Here is a 22,545-nt window from a genome sequence, read left to right on the forward strand (position 1 = left end):
GTTACATTAGAAAATTAAAACTAGCTGCACTAATGGGAGAGACCCTACTCATTGCCAGTGACCCCATCAGGCCTGATCTCAGTCTGGATGGGGAGAGGAGGAGGAAGAGGAAGGGGAACAGGGAGCTACAGCATCTCTGATTTCTCTTTCTCCCCTTTTCCCCTTCTTCTAAAGAAGCATTAGCTGAAAGCAGCGTTGTCTCAGCCAAGCCAGGAGGGGGAATAGCTCAGTTGGTGGTAAGAAGGTCATCCTTTCACACAGCTCTACCCCAGGTAAATCTAAAATTAGTTAAAAAAGAGCAGAATATATCCAGAGCAGGAAAAGCACTTACCAAAAAGCTCAGGTCAAACAAACTTTCAATCAAAAAGACAAATCCTCCCTGCTACCAATTTGATTCTGCACAGTTGGGATTTACAAGGGAAAGTCATGTTTGAAAGGGCGCTGTGCAGAGGTAATCATGCAAACAGTGGGGGAAAAGAGCCAGAAATCCACATGGAAAGTAGGTTAATTTTTAAAAAGGCAACACATTTAAGAGGTTTGTAGTTTCCCCTGGGAAAACCTTGGCTCTACCAGGTAGGAGATGAGAGAAGATGATCTGAGGAGAAGATGATCCTGCTGTGCAGGATCTGCATTTAATCAATGCTCAAGATTTTGAAGGGGAGGGAGCACAGACAGCAGCATCATTCCCAGTTCTGTCCCAGCATCTCCATGGCTATAAGGATGCTGAGGGCAGCCAGACAGGCCTGGGGACTGCTTCATCACACCTGAGCACACAGTCTGAATTGCCAGGAAGACACGATGGACATCATCTGAGACTGGTCCTGTTGCACATGGGGGACTGGAGCTGACATCACAATCTCTACCAGAGATTAGGCCAAATTAAACCACATCCCTGCCCCAACTCTGCGGAGCCCTGAGGGTGCCCTGCCCCCCTCAACACATATATACAGTATTCACCCCCAGAGTGACCACTTATTCTGGCATTTGCCACCACAAGGTAGTCATGGCCACAAAGCCTGTCCTAAGCAACTGGCTTCAAGCTCTGCATGAGGACTCTGCTGCTCATTCTCTGCCAGGGGAAGAGGGTGAACGAGCGTATGAGTAAATACAATATGTTCAGAGAGGAGTCAGGAGAGTATCTGGTGGTGAGCTCATCTTACATTTGCTGTCACACACACTCCTCCTCTGCCCTTCCCACTCGCCTCAGCCCATCGCTGCTGCTGCCGATGGGAGTTCAGACACAACCTCCGCAGGGCACGGAGGCTTCTGTGCTGCTGTCTGCGAGGCTCTGCGCAGGCACAGCTCCACAAACGAGATGGCAGCATGAAAATGGAGCCTCTTTCACCTCTCTGAACCCCCCACGAAATCCTGAGAAGAGCTTTGCGTGCTCCGGCTTCATTTTGGCACGCTACGCACGGCGGGCTTGTTCCTGGGTCATCTGGGGGGAGCTCTCTGGGCAGACTACATGTGTGCTGCAGGCGGGCACGGAGCACAAGCCCAGAGCCAGAGGGTTATTCTGGGGTTACAGTCAGTGAGCGGGGAAAGGGCTTCAGGGAGAGAAGGACATTGGAATGAAAAACAACACAGAAGAATGGGGAACAGCGACTCTCCTCCAGGACTGGAGGAGAAAAACCCTGTCAGTGCTTAGATGCAGAAATAATGCTTTTTCTGGCAGCTGCAGACTACAAAAGCCTGAACTCTCAGGTCTTTGCTTACACAATCCAGAGGGACACCCCGTGGCACAGTTCGGTGCAAAGTCAGTTAGCACCACAGCTCACAGAAAAGATCCTCTGGAGACACAGACCAAGAGTACATTTGCCCACACCCAACAGAAGGTTTCCCATCATCAGAGGTTGTTTACTTACTGCATCTTTCTCAGGGTTGCAGACTTTCACCCAAAGGATGTGATCCAGCAGCCAGTCAATGGGTTTGTCCTTATAGAACATCAGGATGAACTCCACGATCAAGCTCAGATCCAGAGACTTGAACATTTTTCCTACAGCACAAAGAGAGAAGAAAGAGCAGCTACAGCATGAGAGAGTGAAGCATCAGAGCTGGAAAAGAAAACTTGGGGAGCCTGGGCTGTGGAGGTTGGATGTGTGCATCTCTCTACGTAAAGGAAATAACATGCAGCTCTGTTTTGTGTCCCAGAACTGCTGGCATTGCTAATACAGTCCCGGATTTAATACTCGTTGCAGAATTAGAAAGCATTAGTGTCTCACAGGTCACAACAGTATCAAAAGGTCTGAAACTCTCCCATTCAGTTGGGAGAAATCAGGATGAAAAACATTCAGCCAGCTGCAGGACAAACCATTTCCTGCCCCAAAAAACGACAAGTTTTAAGCCAGTCAAACCAGTATCCAAAATAACAGATCGAGCTGCTACTGCAACCATGCACTGCCGTTCCCAAAATAGTTCTGTGCTGATGTAAACTTCCTTTTGCACACTCTTAGGCAACTCCAGATCCCATCCAGTCCGAAAGCTACTGGTCACGACTAAGCTGTTCGGCTGTCGCCTGGGCCACTGACCAGGTTTATTTTTACTACAAGTGAGTATCAGCAGTACCAGCTGTGAGGATCTTTCTCCCCTGTGCAAACACAACGGTCAGTGCAAAAATAGAGAGGGGTCAAGTCCAAGTATTTTACCATCTTCTGGGGACAGCTTGTTGGACCAAGAGCATAAGAGCTTGCAAGAACCGTGAGGCACTTGTGCCTGTGCCTGATGGGACTGGGGTGAGCAGGGGAGAACGTTACCAATAAACCCCAGCTGTGAAAACTCCAGGATCATCCACTCCTCAGAGGGCTGCTGCAAGGCAAAGTTCTTCATCGTGCTGAGATAGTTTGGTTTGGCCACGATATCATCCTCCAGCTGCAAGAGGAAAGGACACTCAGTGGCAATCACCCATCCAGGTTCCAGGAAGAGCCTCTCTGTGCGAAGCAATCATGCCATAGACCAGAGGAAAGCCTTGGCACAGACTTAGTTTAGTCTGGAAGATGCTCCAAGCAGATCTTTCTCACCCAATCTAAGAGGTAACCGAAACAAGGATTCCTGCCCTCCCTAGGCAGGAGGTCTCCAAGTCTAAAGCATCTTAGAAACCTAGCTTTTGAACCTATCTGGTTAAAACCCACTCCCACCCTGCTGCATCACACAACTGGACATTGTCTTTGCCCTCTCCCAGCTGGGTATGAGCCACAATGAACCCACAGGTACATCCCTCTCCCCTCCACCTCCAGCACCAAACCCACCTGCACGTAATATATGCCTTTGGACTGGGCATACATCATTAAAAAGCAATAGTCGAGGTTCTGCTTTGTCCTCCACCTGCAAAAGACAAACATGATGGGAGTACCGATCCCTCTCCTGAGATACCAGGTTGCTCTGGGGAGCCAGCGAAGCTGGGTTTGAACTGGAAAGGTGCCATAGCTCTTGGAAGAGGGGAAGGCATATGGCCTCTTCCTTTTGGTTTCAGCTAAGAGTTACTGGAAAACTGAGGGACTCCCAAAATGAGCATGGTCTTGGTTAAAACCACCCCTTTGCTTGGTGATGGAAACACGGCAGCCAAGGCCAGCCCTGCAAAGCTGGCACCAGTTCATACCCATCCCCACCACGTCCTTCCAGCTCTTGTGTGAGTTTAAGGGCCCTGCTGAAGAGCCTTCCCTGCTGCAGTAACTTAATCCAGGGATTGCTTGTTTTTCAGCTCACTGACTCTTACCTGACTCTTTCCTTGGGGTCCCCAAAGGATTCCCGGAGGTGTGAGAAATCAGGATAGAAATGTGGAGACGGGGAAATTACCTCCAGGAGACCTGAGTGTATTTCCTTTGGGAATCTGAGGGAGAAAAGCAGCAGTAAACAAATACCTCCATGTCTGACGCACCATTTCAGAGACCAAATCGCTGGGTAAACACTGAGCTGCAGAACCAAACAAAAAATACAGCCTCTAAGATAAAACTTCCCCTGCAGCTACTGCACTTCCAGGCCTCTCCAAAGGACAGCAGCAGGGACTGCCACGGAGGTTTAAAGCTTCTCTCTCCCCAAAACTTCTCTAATAGCCCCTGTTCTCAGGCTCCCCCCCAGCATCCCTCTTCCTTCCCCCCTCAACCCACCAGGTCAGCTTTAAAGACCAGCTGTGAGCACCACATCCTCTCCACAGGATTAAACAGACCTATGGATTGACACACCAAAGAAAGGACTTGCTGGCAATGCTGGCATTTAGAGATCTTTCCAAATGCATCAGTAATTAAAAGTCATTTTGCAGAGATTGTGTTATGCATTTCTGATAAGTCACTGAAAACATTGCTATGCTGTAGTTAGGACAGCCAGCAGGAATTCTACCTACTTGCTTGATGCTGATAAAATCAGCATTTATTTTTCCTATAATGCAGTTAGGAACCCTTTAAAGAGTCAATCTCAAACAGGAAAAAAAGAAAAGTCACCCATCTGAAAAATATGTACCTACAACAGCCTTGCAAGCAATCCCCAGAGATTACTGTAACCGCAAGAGATAAGTGAGAAAAAGAATTATTTTAACGCTGCCCTTTTTGAGAACATTTGGTACAAGGTTGATTTCCTTTGTTTGTGCAGAGCCAGGAGGAAGGGAGATGGGGCAGAGGGAGACAAAGCAGTGAGAATGCCAAAAACTCCTCACTTATTTTTCTTTTCCTTACTCCCTCCTTGGGACCTGCAAGATTTTCAGCTAACACTTTCAAATCTTCCCTTCCCTGGGCAGCAGTGAAACAGAAGCTTCTCGTTCAGCTGACAAAACCTGCACCGAAGCAGCAACTTCTCCCTCCTGCCATATGAGCTCAGCCTGCCCTGGCCCCACACCACCTCAATTTAATTTGGAAGAAAAATAATTTGGGTGAATCAGGGAAGGGCAGGAGGCACTGGAGAGGGGGGGACGGTGAGAAATCAAATCATTAAGCCAATTAAAGTTTCAGGGCCCTTCTATGCAGAAGCACTCTCTGCAGCAGCGCCCAGTAATTTCATCAGGATCCATCGGACAATCAGTCCATTATCCCTCGATAAGTGCGTCCTCCTGCCAGCGGGCAGAAGGAGGGGAGCTCTGCCAGCTCCTGCACAGCAAGATGGAGGGCTCTGTTTCAGCTCCTCTCCAAGTGCCTGGGGAACACAACCCTCCTCCCAGACGTCCCAGCCCCTCTCCCATCATTGGTTGGGGGACGCGGGGTGCCGGGAGGATGTGCTGCCCTTTTGCATCTCTTTTCTTATGGCGACTGGGGTCCTTTGGAAAGATGCAATCGCAGGAGCCGGTTGGGAGTCACAGCTTCTTCTCTCACCACCTTTTTTTTTTCCTCTCCTTTTTCACTCCAAGCTCTGGTGCTGTTAACGCCTGGGCTGGCTCATGGTTAATAATCCGTCACTGGTTTCTGCCTAAACAGCCACAGACAAAGCTGCAAAAGCCACTAAGACTCTGGGACATAAATAGCAGCGAGAGACAAATGTTAACTAGCGCCTAGAACAAGGGGAAAACAAACAGGCTGGAGCAGGAAGAAAAATGCAGCATGGATTTTCAAGCCAAAACAAGGCAGGAGCATTAGGGTGTGCTCACCACACTGCCCAGGGTGCTCTGACTCGGCAGAGCAGGTAGAGGGCTGCACTAGACACAGAAACAATTGCCAGGATCACTGGAAATCTCACTAACCCATCTCCTCACAATGCCACAGGACAGAAAGCAAAATGAAACAGCACGGCCGCTCGTGTTAAATAGTCCAAGCACAAAGCAGCCTAATGGAAGCTACATATGGGAAGCATTTTAGAACAGGCGGAGAGGAGAAGCGGCAATAGCAAAAACAGCCCCGAGTCTCAGAACAGGGGAAGAAACCCAACCCAAACAACAGAAAAACGCAAAAGGGAAGCACAAAGGCATGTATTTTCTCCTTAAGGAAGCTGTTCCCTGGCCTCGCTGCAGGCACAGACCGTGCTGCTGGAGTCATTTGGAAGTGCTTACAAGTTTTTGATATTTTCTGCCACTCCGGCTGTGTACTGCGGATCCGTCTGGAAACAAAAGAGAAGCAGTGTTAGACCCTCCAGCCTCAGCCCCGTGCCTCTGTGGCTCAGAAACCACCTTCAACACACCCCAGGGGTGCTGTCAGCACCTCTGTACCACCTTCACATCTCTTTTCATCCAGTTTAACTGCTCTCCCCATGCTGGTGGTCCCTTAGGAGCCTTCCTTTGTGGGCAGTGTTAACCAAAGGCATCACAAGCCAAAACCCACCCCAAAGGACTGCACATCTTCCCCACGTGCTCTCCTGGTACTTCTGCCAGCACCAAGAGTTTGCACAAAGTGTTAACTTCTGGGCTGTTTATTTTTTCCCCCTATGCAGGCTGGCTTCCATCCAAGCAAATAGTCTTGGCAGAAAAGGATCTCCACCCCTTTTGTGGAAAAAGAGGGGTCTATTTATAAGTGTGCATTTTTCATTTCAGGTTCATTTTGGATGTTTTTTTTGCTTCCTAAAACAACAGTTTGTTCCCACAATCAACCTGGCGACCTGTAACAGTTAGGAGGCAAAGCTCAGCAGCGCCGTGCGCCGCTATCTGTGGGTGAGATAAGTACAAACACAGGGACAGGCACTGGACAAAAACCATCTGCACAGTGACCGGGAAAAGAAAATCCAAGAATAAAGGGCAGGAGCCCCAGGAGCAAAAGCTGAGCCTGTTTCCTGGTGATGGTATTGTTTTGGGAGGCTGTATGCATCACGGGACCGTGTGTCCCGGGCGGATCTGCAGACGCAGCATCCCAGAAGCTGGGACCAGCTGCTGCTGCGCTTGGCGCCGGGTGGAGGTGAGAAGTGAGACACCAGGGATGTATGTCACAAGCTGAGGACAGCGCTGCCACGCTGGAACAGTGACAAGTGAGGCTTTTCTCAAGAGGAAATAGGTCCCTTTCCCAAACAGGGCTCAGGATCCTGGAACTGGGCTGATTTCTTACCCCAGTGCTGCCAAGAAAACAGCAATGGGAAAAACAAAGGAAGGAAAGATGCTCCTGGCTTTGGGAGCAAACACACAGCCTGGCTGCCACCAGTGGAGCAGTCCAGCTTGTCCCAGAGCTCCCCTCTGCCAGCCAGGGAATTCCCAGCTCTCTCTAGCAGCCCATCCACCATGGATGACACCCGTGGTGGTTAGTTAGTACTTGGTATGAGAAACCCCTAACCCAGAGAGGCCATTCAGTTGATCCACTTGTTGTCCTGGGTCTCCAAATTACCTAGAGCTCTCTCCAGGTTCCTACCACCCTCACTGCTTATCCTGTGCCTGAGGAGGCCTAACAAGCAATGCCGACAAGAAACACTTTGTCTGGGAAGAAGCAGAGCAGGCACGGCAGCGGCTGACACCTGCACTGAAGGAGGATGTTGTGTCAGGAAGAAAGAACAGTGACAGTGAGGAGCTGCAACAGCTCCCACCACTGTTCCTGGGCTACAACACGTGTGCTCCTGCACTGCCCGGGATCAGAAGTAATTTCTTCGTTGCTCACTTCCCTTGTCACAGGCACCACAGCAAGTCAGGTGCTGCCACCACAGCGTGCACCCTGTCTGTGAGCCAGCTCAAGAAAAACATAAAAATCACTGCACTCCTAAACAAGTGGAGTTGTGTAAAACCCTTTCAATGCCTTAACTCACCCACTGTGAAAACAGGCATCAAACCTGTCCTGGCTCCAAGGGAAATGACAGCCAGGACCAAACCTCGTCCCAGGCACTCTGGGCTGCACCCATCTGTGCACACCGTGTACGAAATACCAGCCAGAGACCCAAAGGCCAAATGCTACTCAAAACGTCAAATTATGGGTAAACAGGCAGCAAACCCAGACATTTATCTTTGTTCTGCTCCCAGTAACATGCCACTGAGGTTTATCTTTCTCACCGGATTTCTAGAAATTAAGACAAATGCACTTCAAGCTCAAGAAAATAATCCTGAGGGGAAAGCCATAGAGAAAAATAACCATCTAAACCCCCAGATAAAAGCAGCTCCTGTGGATTAATGTATCAAGGCTTTTTAGCCCCTGGATTCAGCAACTGATTCTGGGCTCCAGACACCACCACCAGTAAGAAGAGGCATCATATTAGCCTCAGCCCCAAATCAGTGGGCTCTTGGGCTTGGAGAGGGGGTTAGTGCTGTCTTACAGGTACACAGAGAAACCAAACTGGTTCAGGAGCAGGTCTGAGAGCTCCCCAGCTGTGAGCATGGGGCTGCTCCAGCACAGTTTGGGAACAACCATTCAAAGACTCTGCAAGAGCCATCAGGATTTAGACCAGAAAGGTACATGCACGTGCTGTTCGGGTTTCCCTGCTCGTATCCAGACCCTCTGGTCCAACCAGCATTTAATTTTGGGCAGGATGCACCTAATGATGCTGGTTGGAGAGCAGCCCAAGGCTGGGATTATCTGCTCTGAGAAGCAGCAGAGCCAGGCTCCAGGTGGGCAGCTGTTCTGTTTGGCACAGAGTCTGGCAGGCAGTAGGATGGGGGTCAGGGAAACAGGGTAAGCAGGGAAATGGGATAAACCATCTGTCTTACCTCAGCGATGAGGACGACGATGACCGAGTCCTCCTTCTCCTGCTGAGTGAGCTCTGAGATGAGGGAGCTGAGGGTATCGGTGAGGTAGGAATGCACCTCCCGCTTCACGCTGGGGATACCCATCACAACGGACACTGCCCGGGGCCAAGGAGAGATTTTAGAGGGGGGGGTGCTGCAACAAGACACTTTGCTCTGCTCCCACGACTGCCTCATGATTCATCTGCTCTGTGGCACGCTCCAGTGATCAGCAGGTTGGCGGGTTCCTGGGCTATGCAGGTGTCCCATACTGCTGTCCCCCAGCCCAGTGCCAACCAGCAGTACCCCAGTGTGCCAGGCTGGCAGGACACCTGTGGAACTCACATAGACTCCTTCTTTACTCCCCAGAAGACTGATGTCTAAGGAAACACACAAAGCCTCCCTCCTAAGGGCCTTTCCAGCCTGTGAACATCAACTTCAAGACCACCCTTGATCTCCAAACCCTTCCCATGGCCTCGGTTCAGGAAGGACAAGTCAGGTCTTTGGCTCGGGGTTGGGATTGGGGAGGGGGGAGAATCATGTAGTACCCAAAGTCCTACTCGGGATGGAATTTGTTCCCTAAGATCAGATAGTGTCTCCATGAAGCACCCTGCAAACTGTGCTTTCATCTGACCACCTTCCAGGCAAAGCCTAGAGCACTCTGGAGATGGAAAGCAGCAAAACCAGTCGGCACAAGCATCAAGAACATTTCAGTGCCAGTCAAGAGCACAGACAGCATTCCCCCACAGACTTGCAGACGCAACATGGCTTACCCACCCCACGTGCCAAGACACCAAGGAAGCTTGCATGATGCATGCAGCCACTTCTCCAGTCCTGCTCATCTCCATACCACAGCCAGGCCCGGAGGAAAGGGGAGGGACAGGCACTAAGGTGAGGAAGAGCACCAGAAGCAGCACTAATTCCCATTTACCTCCAGTGCGCCCCTGTCCCACATGCACGGCTGGCTGCAGACTGTTCTCCTTTGACAGCAAATGTGGCAAATGATGGAAGATGGTGGGAAGGTGCAGCACATTCTTGTTGGTGATATTCCACAGTTTTAACTTGGTTTCGTCTTAAAAAGGAAAAGGGAATCAATTGCAAGGAACGGCAGGTAGGAAGAGACTGCAAGGCAGAGAGCCTTTTTAGAGCAGCCTGGCCACCCGAGACTACTGCTGGGTTATAAAAAATCAGGCCAACCTTTAACATGCTACCACAAACCCAATTAAAGTTCAGCAGGAGCCATGAGGGCCTTAAAGAAGTCCCAAAATATTTGGGAAGGAGGGGGGAGAATGAAGATAAAATGAAGGTCAAATCAGATCTTTCCGAGATCCAATTTTCTTCAAGCAACTTAAAAAAACTCCCAAAACCCCAACAAAAAACCCCAAAGAAATTGGTGAGGGGTTCTCAGCCAATCTAACTCCTTTCTCTCCTTCTCTTTAGACCATTTTTTTTCATATGGATTCCCTACAGCCATAGGAAACTGCATGTATGGCTTGCAAGAAAAAACCCCCAAGCTTGTAAGCAAGCAAACTGGCAACCATCTGCAGCAGAGGCAAATCTCAGTGTTTAATGATGCATACACACCTCTAATTAAACAGGAGTTTAAGAGTTCCCAAGTCCCTCTGAACTCCACAACACGCTCGCGGCCCTGCGCACACGCGCCCGCTCGCACCCCTCTCTACCTCCTCATTAGTAACAGCTTCAAAACAGCTCCTCAGCTCCTCAGTTTATTCACCAGATAAGCTGCTCCAGGTCCGGTTTATATCCCGCAGGGCCTGCTTCTCCGAGACGGCTCTCTTGATCTCCTCCAGGACCAGGTTGAGCTCCTTGGAGCGCTTCAGGCTCTCCTGCTCGGCTGCGTGCAGTCGGTCTCGGAGGGCGAGGAACTCCCGCTGGTAGATGTCCACAACGTCACCTGAGGATGGAAAAGAGAGAGCAGCTTTCTCCTCCGAGCTCTGATGGGTTTCAAGGTGCAAAGAGCAATACCCACCACTGCTCCACACCCTTTACAACATGGATTAAGGGAGTAGTGGTCCAGCACACACCCATCACTTGTGATGGGGAGAGGGCAATATAAGTTGCAGAACTACACTTAAAAACCAGCTCCTTTTGTTTTCCTCTTTAACTTGGGTTTCCAGGTCATGCAGAAATATGACCTGATTTTCTGTGACCAAAGCATGCAGCAAAAATTAACTTGCACAGTAGTTGTTCTTCGCTGTGTACTTAGAAGAGGGAACTCAGCTGCTGGCATTAATTTTATGAGCAATATTCTGCATCTCTCTGCAGCTTCACAAGCCTGAGAGCATGAGACAGCGGCCGCTGGGGTGAGCAGCGGGGAACCCGAGTCAAGTGAAAGAGAACTGAAAGCATGGGTGGGGATGGCCTACTTGCAAAGGAAAGAGTTTTGAGAGCACATGTTGAAGGGCATTTGAGTGGGTAATTTGTGAGAACCCCTGGACAACATCTCAAAGGCTTTCTCCGGATGGCAGGGGCCATCTCCCCAATGACCCCGAGTGATGTAAGGTGAGATGCTGGCCACTCTGCTGGGAGAGGGGGGCAGGCACAGCACCTCCTCCAGCTTGACAGTCCCATAATCTAAAAAGCAAAAGGGATTTGGGAAGTTTAAACTCTCTGGAACAAGGCAGGATAGAGAATATCACGCAGCAATAGCTGCTTGGATGCTTATATAAATCCAGGTGTTTTGATACACACCTTAAGGATGCATCACAAATGAAATAAATTAAAAAGAAACTTCTGTTACAATAGTAAAGCTTTTTATTTTGAAACAACATCTTATCACTGTGTCCTTTTTAAGCAATGAAACTATTGAGAGCCTTCAGCTGGAACTAACTATACAATAGCTGGGACTGGAATCAGTTATCCATTAATGAACTTTCCCAGGTTGTTTTTTACCCCATTATTAATGAAACTGCTAATTAAAAATACACTTTTACCTGTGGTCACCTAATGTGTTTTCAGTAAGGCAATAACCCACAGGACTACACCCAAACCAGATTGATCCACAGGATAGCAGGCACTTAGCCCAAACACCACCAGGAGAGCTAATGGCCAAAAATACCACACTGGAACTTCCCGACACAGGGCTAAATATAAATCAGAGCCATTGAAAAAAAGATACACTGACTGCCTCAACAACTTCTAATTTGGGGTCCATAAAGAAAAAGGAATTTTGAAGAACAGACGTACCCAGCTCCAAAGCACAGAGTTTCCAAGACAACAGTGCTTCCCAGTCCATTCCATCAGTGCTTTTGCCTAGGAAAACTCTCCCCCGTGGGGTCCTTCCCCCACAAAAACCTTCTTAATGACTCACTGCTCCAGCACAAGGGACCCCTCCCCATGGCAGTCTGACTCCTATTAACCTTTCAGCATTAATTTCAAAGCCACTGTCACATGAGGACGGAGCAGAGGAAGCTACACCCACTTGATGACTCCATCCATCTGACAACACGTTAACTCAGAGAAAGTCGAAGGAAAGACATAAACAAGACCAGTCCTTCCTCCTTCCTGTGCGGTGCCGCTCGCTTTCCACTTCCTTTGAGAAAGCATTTAAAACTCTGCAGAACAACAGGCTGACACCCAGCTTTGGGAGCCACCACGGGAATTCACAGGAGGGTGCTGGGCTTTAAATCGACTCCACGCCGAGCTAGACCTTTACCTCTCTGACACAAGGATACACCTTTCTGCTTCTCACTGCTCTAGATTATAGGTTTCTCTACTTGTATCTTTTACCAGCTGCATCTGCAAACACCAGCAAGGAACAGGTCTCACTTTCTGTCTTCCCACGTGATGGCAGGAACTGTCCTTGTGCAAGGCTGAAAGCATACCGGGGAGGGGGTGACTATCCCAAGGATGCTATCAAAGCCAAATCACAGCTAAAGGCTGCCACTGCATCTCGTTCTGCAATACCTGGAGCAGAGTAAAGGCAAGGCTTTGCACTTAATGGCTTTTTCCAGAGCACTGCGCTTCATTTGTGTCATATTTAGAAGGGAAATGTCACTGATTATTCAGTCACTAATGACCTGCCCGCTGAAGCCAAGAGCCGTGCTTTTCATTAGGCTGCAATGGTGATGTGCAGTCAACCATTTGCTGCTTTTCTGGCTAATGGTTGGAAGTGAAATTGTATTTGTTTCCAGTGCTCTTGTCCTACGATGTCTTCGTACGTTTTCCATTCTTTAATTAAAATTTCATGAAATTTAAAAGCTGATCGATCGTGACCGGTTCCGGTGACAGACTGAACAGTCCCAGACAAAACCCAAGATGGGTGTACAGTTTCCCATGAATTTCCAGCAGTGCCATTTCGCACTCCCTGGTCTGCACACGGATGCAGAGCTGCCATCCTCACAGAAACCCTCAGCTGCTCAGCTAGGGAGGGCTCCACAAAGATGCGAAGGGCAGCAAGGGGATAAGGGGGAGGGAACTGGCTCCCATATCTACAAGCAAGGTTGGACACAAGTGATTTGCTGCTAATTAGGTTGAACAAATTTTCCAGCTAGCGTCAGTACAGCACAGACCCTTTACTTACCTTTCAAAGCAGCAGCACTCCCTATCTACATATTTATTATATTGCCTCCCAGCAGAAGACAGCACAGCTCTTAAAATATCCCCAGACTCAAGCAGAAAAAACTCCTAGCTGTAATAAAAAAAAAAAGACTCAGCTTACTTTTTCTTGAGAGATAACACACTGCTTCAGGCTTAAAATACATCAGTTTAATAAAGAAAGCAAGTCAGTGCTAGGTGACATCCACGGGACAGATGTGGGAGCCCCAAGCCCTCTCAAGAGGGGACTCACCACACACACTGTGTGTGCCCAGCGCCCTGCAACTGGCATGTTTCACTCCGTGACATGGCCAATATCTGCACTCAGTGGTCTTTCAGGAGCTGTCTTTAGAAACAGGCTGGCTGCAAGGCTCCAAGTGCGTGTCACGCAGCTTCCTACAAGCTGGGTCTCTGCAGGCCAGAGAAGGCAGCGCTGGGCACAGCTGAGCGCCGGCTGCCATCTGTCCATCCCAGCACTCACTGGAGCAGATCTGGGGAGGGGGGTGTATCCCCAGAGGGGGTAGCAGCCTGCGGCAGAGGGACAGCAGCTATAGGACACGTCCGGCTGAGCATCGCTCACCAAACAACCGCTCGCCCTGCTCCCTTCTCTCGCCCCGGCTGTGCCTGGTCGCAGCTGCCAAGCTCCGGGTTTTTTTAGCTGGGGGCCTCCAGCTGAGATCCCTGCGCTGGGTTTGTTGAGCGACGTCCTGAACTGCTGGTGAAGCAGCAGGCAGGGACGGCTTGAACAGGCTCTTCTCCTGGCAGCCGGGATGCAGCGGTGCCCAGCAGATGGGCGCACGCTGGGGAGGCTCACAGGATGCTTTCCAGGAGTCTTACATGGGCTCTGCAGAGCTGACCTCCCGCAGCCTTCCCAAAGCTTTTCTCCCACCCAAGACAGCATCTGATTAATAGGAAGTGCTTCTCTGTGACAGGGAATTCTAAGGCTTCGCTCTTGTTTAAGTGACTATTAAGAGCAGCCCGTGTTTGCGAGCAGAGGTGAGGACTGGGACACCTGTGTCCACTCTGCTTACCCATTTTCAGCTCTTGAGCAAAAGCAAAACATCTAATCTGACCCTAAACCAGCAGATGGGCACGAAAGCAGAGCAATGCCAATAACCCCCCACCTTGAAATCCCACATGGAGACACACATGTACCCCCAGTCTCTCTCCCAGGGAAGTTATAACTCTGTATTCTGCACTAGCTGTTCAAACCACACTCCAGCCTCCTGGAGAGCCTGAGGTGCATTTTAAATGGGTCCATATTTCAGGACCAATTACTTCGGGTTTTGTTCTCTGCAGATAACCTCTCCCAGCAGAGTGGACCCATGGCCAAAGCCAGAGATTCCCCTCCAATCCAGTCTTTTCAAAGGCAAACACAAAGTCTTTGCTGCCTGGATTTGCCTCTCATTAGGACTGTTCAAGCGACTGTTTTTAGAAAAACAACCCAAAACCTCTAGGCCATTTACCTTCATAAAATCTTGGCTTCAAGAGCACAACCGCACCTCTTTTTTTTGCTGCAAGAGTTCCCAGGGTCAAAACCAGCCAAAATAAAGTGTAATCAAGTCCTGGGTTCTCAATGCAAAGGCAGTTGGAGTAGAAAACTAAACTGAAATTGTATCTGCAAATGACTATTCTTCTTTGCTTTATTAAAGCACCCCTAGAATAAACAACCATTCCCCTTCCAGGACTTGCAAGAACCTGGGGGGGGGGACTCCAGAGCACATGAACAACACCTTCCCCAGGCTACAGCACCTACATTATCTAAAAATGGGACCAGCAAAGCACAGGGCACCAAGCTGGTGAGCCATCCCACCCCAGCTCGCCACTGCCCCACGCCCATGGCTGGCTCCATCAACTCCCCAGCCATCCACAAGCACTCAGAGTTAGAAGATGATGAAGGATTATTTTGATGTTTAATGATTTATATAATGCTGGCATCACTCCACACATTACACTCTAGATTGCCCTGATGGAATCGCAACGTTCATTAGGTATTTTGCTAACAGAATTTCACCAGACCATTAAATGGGATGTCAAGAGGGACCACACTGTACCAGTGAATTCAACCCAGCTCCTGAGATGTGAAAAAAGACAGTCCAGCTTCATATGGAAACGTGATGGCTTGTGGAGCACTGAGGTGTTAGGCACCTCGCACTCAGGTACACAGCAATCAGCAGTAACCCCAAAATAAACATTTTGTATCATTAATAGCAAAATGTTTCCCTTTGCTTATTTGGCTGTGGAAGGAAGAGACCAGCTTCAGAGGCTCACTAGAAACAGAAGCCCAAAGCGTCCCCCAAAAAGCTTCAGGGAAGCGACTCTGCTGGGGTACGTGGAGCTGCTGGAAAGTTGGGACAGTGAAAATACCAGCCTAAGCAGCAGGAAGGAAAAGAGAGGACAGTTCAGCACCCAAAATACACCCCAAAAGGCAGGGTCAAGATCAAGCAGGTCTCTTCCTTCACATCTAACCGTGCTCCTGAAAATCAGCCAGATGACACACATCACCTCTCCTCCCACCAGCCAGCAGACCACTGTGCCCAGTCTCAGACTCCTCTTTTAAAACCAGTAAGTATTTCTCAGCTTACGCCACACACAGCTATGGAGAACCTGCTCTACCTTAACGACCTGAGCACCAAGACATGCAGAGCAACAAGTCAAACACACTCGAGTCCAGATTTCAGGGACTGGACCTGACCTGGCAGGTCAGACCTCCCAAAAGGCTCCAGCAGTTGCAGCTACACTGCTGGGGGCTGGTTCATCCCCACAGAATGAAAGAGCACGTCAGCGGTGACATCACCACACAGCAAACACAGATACTTCACTCAGTAAACAGGAGGTGACATTTACAGCTCCACTGTGTCCCAAACCACCCAAACACCGAGGCACAACAGACATTTTCTAGCTGCTGCTTATAAAAATACACCTTGAGCTTTTTTAGTGTAAGTTTCTTTAAACTTTTAAAGGTTTTAAAAACTTTTTAAAGGTTTTATAATGAAAAGAAAGGTTTTTGAAGAAAAACAAATGTTTTAAAGGAACAAAGTTTTAAAGAAACTTTAAAATGTTCTTTGTTACAGTAGGTTATAACTTCAACACTGAGACAGACAGTAACATGAAAAGCAGAGTCTTTAGTACCACTAAAAAGCTCATTATTGGTGGGCAAACAGCCATAGGTGCAGAGAGCAGCAAGCAGGGAATAGCAAGCAGGGAATGATGGAAGGAGGCACATGGGCTTCCCAGCTCCATCCAGGGGGGGTGTTAGGATGCTGCTGGCACTGATGGGCCAAGCCGCAGAGTCACTGTAACAGCCATGGGCTGCCAAAGCAACCATCTGAAATAGGCAGCTGTGCTTCAGCTCCTCCTTCTTCCCTCCTCTTCCATCCTCTGCACTCTGTTTCGGGTCAGTCACTACCTGTGGTGCTGCTATCCTGACCTGGGGCTGAATAATGTACTTTGATGCACTACACCCCAACTTAGAGCCGGTGCTTGTGTACCACCCTGAGCACAAGCAGCACCATCCTGCTCCACTGGGGTCTCTGGCATCTTACAAAACTGGTACCCAACCTCCAGACCCAGCAAAAGGTGCTGGCTGCCCAGCTGGGCCATGGCAGCCCAGATGCTCAGCCCAGCACCATGCAGGTTCTCACGCTGCCCCCAGCTTGACTGCTGGGTTTGAGCATCCCACCACACCACCGCCACGCTGAGCCAACACATCAGCCAGCAAGAGAGGCTCATTAGAAGCCAGCCTGCCTGAAAAAATGATCCTCAAATAAAGACAGTGCTTCCACCGGCTGCAGTCTGGTGTGTGTGTGTGATAGTTCAGTTTTCTTTTCAATATAGCCATTTAATAAGAGCCTGTGGTATATTTAACAGCATTTCAACCTTCAACAGCTCTGTGTAATGAGATAGAAATTCAGTGCATCTCTCCACTGACGGTTTCTACCCAGGGAACACAGGCACCCTTAAGTTACCATTTCTTCTTTATGCAGCAGTAGGTTTTGATCATATTCCTGTTGCACATCTCAGTGCTGGAGTTTAATGTTGTCTCAGCAATATGTCCTCAGAAGAACAGAGGAAAATACATATCCCCTGCGCCTTATTATTCCAAAGTAGGAGCAACTGTTTGCATTGGAGACCTAGTTCAGAAAACATTCACCCAAACCCTTGGAAAACTTAACTTTTTTTTCCTTTCAAGTCCTAAGTAGTTGGTTTTCAGGGATGGTGATGGGTAGATTCCCCATTGCAGGGATAGTGAGGCATTATAATTCATATAAGGTGTGGGGGTGCCTGTGCCTGGACCCAAAAAGCTCCCCAGGAGGGATGCAGGCTCCAAAGCAAGGATGTAGAAACTCAGAAGTTGGGAAAGCAAACAGCAATGCCCATCACCTGTACCTAAAATGTCTTGTCTAGGGGCTGGTCAGACCGCTCTCAGGTACCTGCAGAGCAGCCTTGGGATCTCTTTGTGCAGCCCAGCTCCGTGGGTGAATCACACTGAACAATACAAAGAGCTCTGAGATCACTGCGAATCCCCTGGGTTTTTACTGTGCTGCAAAAGAAGCAAAAAGCACTGGCAGCTGAGGAAATTCCCAGAAGGTACAAACCAGCCTCAGCTTCTGCAAAAGGAAAAGACTCCTCCTGATTTTTCCTGGGGTTTTATCAACCTGTTTAAGGGATTTAACAAGATGGAGAAATCAGATGGCAATTCATTTCGCTGCAAAACAGCCAAGGAGGAGAAGGGAAGAGGGCAAATGCTGTCATTGATCAAAAGGAGAAAGAAGACAGAATTAAATAGTGAATTTTCATCATAGCAAAAGGTTAACTATCAAGAGGAAGCCATCCGGATTGGTATTAAACCCACCGGCTAATAGATTTAGTGAGGATCTGGAGAAGGAGATGAATTTGTGAAGTAGCCAAATACAGAGCTGACAAGGAAGAAAGTTTCTAAAAGCCAGAAAAGAAGCCAATGACCAGGAGAAAAGGCAGCAAAATGGCAAATTAACACCAAAGCTGATAGATGCAAATTAACTGAGGGGGGGGAATGAAAGAATTTTTCATACATCTTAATTAACAATATTAACTAGGAAGGAGACCAGAGCATCAGAGTGTCTTGAGGCAGCTCTGCATGCAGCAAAAATCCAGGGAAAAAAGGTAGAGGGATGGAGAGGCAGGCAAACAAGATGTTAGTCTGCTTAGCGAACGGGATGGGGAATAATAGTATGGAGATTATAACATTATTAAAATGATGCTGCCTAATCCCAGAATAGTTTTCACCTCATCTGAAAAAGAGTATTATTACAGACTTAAAAGGGGCTTTAGAAGAGGGTGATGAGAATGATCAAAGGCCTGGGAAAAAAAAAACCTGCTCAGTGAAGAAAGAAAAAATATATGAGATTATTCATCTTAGGATGGGCATAATAATAGGGCTCATGATGAAAAGCTTATAAAATAGAGTGATATAACGAAAATATATCACAGACTTCCACTCTTGTCTCAAAATATAGGAGTAAGTAACCATTCAATTCAAATATTAATTTGAAATTGATAAAAGGAAATGTGTTGCACAGAGAAGGTGTGTTATTCCTCTGAATTCACTGGCATGGAAAAACACTGAAACGAGGAATTTAAACACCACCGAAGAGCTGGAAGGTGCTGCAAGCACACAGGCACCATGAGATGGGTCTGACACCAAGGTGGGGTAGATCACTGTCCCAACGGTGGTCTGGGTTGGCAGTCCCCTTTTTCCCCATTTTCTCGGGAGAAAGACTCCAAATTCCTGTGCCTCTCCTCAGAATTTAATTAGGAATGCTGCAGCTTTCGTCTTCAAAGCAAAGCTAATTCATTAGCAATCTAATTATTTACCTGAGTAGCACGAATAGAGCTTTCGAAGCATTTTTCTCTCAAATGGAAAGTGAGGCTTTGTTCTTGGTGGGTTTTTTAATATTCTTTATTTGATTGGGGAATAAAAACATGCTGAAAGTGGATAAAATAAAGCATTACAGAAATCATGGGTCATTAAACCTCAAAATAATCACAGCTCTAGAGGATTTTTAAGTGAGGACATGAGAGAGGCAAACCTGGGTGAAGGGGGGGAAGGGGAGCTGGGAAAGTCTGGGAGCTTGTGGTCAGTCCTGACCAAGCAAACCTGTGTGTGGTTTAAATGAAGACCCGTTTGCCTAATGCAGTGTCCTTCCATGGCACAGGCAGGGAGAATGCTCTCGGATGCAACTAAGGGCAGCAGGAACAGACCTGCAGCAGAAAGCACTTCATTGCTCTCCTGTACTGAAAACACACACAGAGGAACCTGTGTCAGACTCGTCCCCATGCCACTGAGGCCCAGGCACATCAGTCTCAGTGCTGACCATGTGCCACAGGTTGTTTTACTTGTCACTCGTAGCCATCAGCTTCACGCTGGTTCGCAACCCACCCCAGGCAGTAAAACCCCAAATGGCTTTTGCTTGGCTCTCACCACGTGCAAATCTCCCTGTTTCCTTCCCTGATGCAACACACACCAAAGCCAGTGAGTCAAACCTCATGAACCCTGAAGAAAGCTCCGACTTCGGGAGCGCGCAGGACCATTCCCACGGGTGCTGGTAGGGCCCGACTCCAGAGCTTTCAAGAAGCAAAAAATCCTGAAGCAGAGCAAATACCTCGCAGTCTAACAGGAAACCCCTTTTTATAACAACCTATTTACGTCAATAACGAAAGAGAGACCTCGTTCCACCAAACCCCAAAGCACCCACGCATCCCTGTCGTGCTAACAGCTCACAAGTCCATCCGAAAGGAAGCCCATCTCTGCAAAGGTCACTGTGTTAATCATCACACCCTTCCTCCAGCAGCGGCTGTCGCTAATTGCTTGGGAAGGAGTAGAAATGAAATTCTTGTTAATCCTCCTCCAAACACCACTAAAATCCGACACCATCATCATCCCCCCCACACACACACAAATGACCATGAGCCGCTGGCACTTCACAGCTGATGGACCTCAGCCTGTCTTGGGAGAGATGTGGCGACTGGAAAAAGCACTTCCAATTTGCAAACTGAAGGACAGCTTATTGATTAGCAGCAATACGTGCTGGGATATGGTACCTCCCCACCTCCCTGTACGACTGACCATTGTGTTCATCACTTCACTAAAGTTATTGTCAGACTCAGAGGAACTGAAATCCTGGAACAGAGGGAATTTGTTTAATCAATGACATACGAAGCTTTTGGCACAGTTGAGTGTATGAAGGGATATTACAACAGCAAAAGAAAGTAGTGCTGTGTTATAAATCAGAGAACACATATGGAAAAGTTAAAGAGATGTACTAAGTCACAGGGATATCAAGGAAATCACAGAAGTTCTGGCTGGCGTCCCTGGCTCCGCTGATGTTAACAGAACTTCAGTGCAAGTCAGGTTTGACTTCTTTTTCCGAAAGCGTAACTCATTTGCAATGCATGCAACTGTATCAGAGTGAGAGGATATTTAGAGCATTCCCTTCACTCCACTGTCTGTGTAAATCGTACTCCTTGCCTACCTACAGATCCTCAGCAGCAAAGCGATTACAATCTCCCTGTTGCACCAACGCCCGATCGGACGCACGACTGTGCTGGTGGGTAGGTGCAGATTTTGAAATCACCACATCCCGATGATGGGATGAGCTGGTCTGACTTGCATTTCGTTTTAGGAGTCTTAAATAATTTGCAGAATGCTTAAAACAAAATGCACACAGAACCTTTTTGAAATTACTCAGCATTAATATTTGAAATATTTATCCCCCAGGGTGCAGGCTTGTAACACGAGCACTTAATGGGGTACATTTGCTTCTCTCCAGAGAAAAAACAAGACATTGCCATTAAATAGCACACTTAGATCAACTATAAGTGTTGATGCTATCTGAGGGCTCTTGTTTCATTATATATGCTAGGATAATTCCTGGGATGAAACACATACTGCTAATAGAGTAGGAAGACCCGCTTCTCCCTTTTCTCATTCAGCAGCCAAGAAAACATGAGAAAGGGTTATCAAATAAAGCTGGCAACCCTCCCCCTACACCCCAAAACCACACCAGTGGGCTTTAGAGTGAAAAAAAATCCCCCCTCATTTCTCGCCCTTGCAGAAAACACGTCATTGAAGTACAAAGACGGAGTTCCCGACTTGCCAGCAACAGCAACCTGCAGCAATTTAACTTCTCCCTGTTCAAAACCATGGGGGCAGACCCAGAGCCAGGAGGGCTCTGGACAGCAGTTCAGCTGCAGAGTTGCCTGCCAGCCCCATGCCAGCAGCAGCAGCGTTATTCCAGCACATCGGCTCTGCTGCGAGGCAGCACAGATGCTGGCGATGGCACAGTACAAGGTGGGGGTTGCAGGACATTTCAAGGGTAGAAAATAAACAGCTGGAGGAGGATGTTGACTCCATGGGTGTGCTACTGCTAAGACCTTTGGATGCTTATTAAATGAAGCCTGAAAGCTTCTCAACAAGCTGATGCTCTGAAATGCGCCTGGCATCTCCCACTGCCCCGTGCTGAGCTCTGAGCAGGGTGTCATGACCGGCCTTTGGCAATCTCAAGGCAGATGCACTGACGTGGGCAGGGTGTACCCTGTACCATGCCTCTTCAGACAGCACCAACACCCATGTACCCCCATCACCCACCATACCCATGAGCTGACTGAGCTGGAAAATCACACATCCTCACTGCACGCTTAATTTTCGGCCAGACCGATGCTGCTGACCGAGCCAGTGGTGCGGAGGAAGCATGTGGGAACCAGGATGCCATTCTGGACAACAGCCAGTTTAAATGGCCCATGAAACCACATCCTTACAGGTTCTGCTTTCTTGCCATATCAGGTTTACCTTATGTCTTAAAGGCAATGCGCTGAGCCTCACACTATGCTGCTTACCACCTCCAAAAATAGGTATGTTTCCTGCAGCCCGGGACCACAAGACTATGGGATTTATGCCTAATTTCACAACTGTTCCTAAAGTGCTGTTTAGTCCTGGCAGAGGACCCTTCATGCTCCCTGCAAGCAGATGCACAGTTCACACCTCTCTGTTTAAATGCATTTGGGTTTTCAGGATTTCACATGCTGTTACCTTTACTGGTGGCATATAAAAGGTGATGCTAATTGCTACATGGGCTGCTGTGGCTCAGTTTCCCAGACTTTCCACCCAGAGGGAAGTTATGTTACAGAAAGATCCAATTTGACACGTTAAGGTGCTGCAAGGAGAACGAAGACAGACAGGCTGCCGGCTGCAAGAGCCCCAACTCCTCACAGGAACCCACCAGCTGCACCCAATAAATGGTGTCAGAGCCCATAGAGGGAGTTTTCCACAATAAAACAGCTGTATCTTACATGGCCCAAAAAGCACCAGCACAGCCACATGTCCTCACAGAAACACACACAGGACTATGTGAGACTGAGCTGTCGGAACAGCAACGTGCTGCAGTGTCCCTGGCAGTGCCCCGCCATCC

The 22,545-nt window shown here is 48.5% G+C and overlaps 1 protein-coding gene across 1 annotated transcript in view; it reads right to left on the minus strand.

Annotated features, from left to right (window-relative positions):
- Positions 1 to 22,545, minus strand: part of MGAT4B (alpha-1,3-mannosyl-glycoprotein 4-beta-N-acetylglucosaminyltransferase B) — a 51,258-nt gene that overhangs the window by 5,570 nt on the left and 23,143 nt on the right. Inside the window, exons 2-9 of the mRNA XM_084268789.1 lie at positions 10,275 to 10,454; positions 9,471 to 9,611; positions 8,525 to 8,658; positions 5,966 to 6,012; positions 3,713 to 3,826; positions 3,246 to 3,321; positions 2,754 to 2,868; positions 1,866 to 1,996 (exon numbers count right to left, since the gene is read on the minus strand). Of these exons, the coding sequence (XP_084124915.1) occupies positions 1,866 to 1,996; positions 2,754 to 2,868; positions 3,246 to 3,321; positions 3,713 to 3,826; positions 5,966 to 6,012; positions 8,525 to 8,658; positions 9,471 to 9,611; positions 10,275 to 10,454 (938 nt within the window). The remainder of the gene's footprint in view (positions 1 to 1,865; positions 1,997 to 2,753; positions 2,869 to 3,245; positions 3,322 to 3,712; positions 3,827 to 5,965; positions 6,013 to 8,524; positions 8,659 to 9,470; positions 9,612 to 10,274; positions 10,455 to 22,545) is intronic.

Source organism: Gallinula chloropus, assembly GCF_964237585.1.
Source record: "Gallinula chloropus genome assembly, chromosome: 10".
NCBI lineage: Eukaryota > Metazoa > Chordata > Aves > Gruiformes > Rallidae > Gallinula > Gallinula chloropus.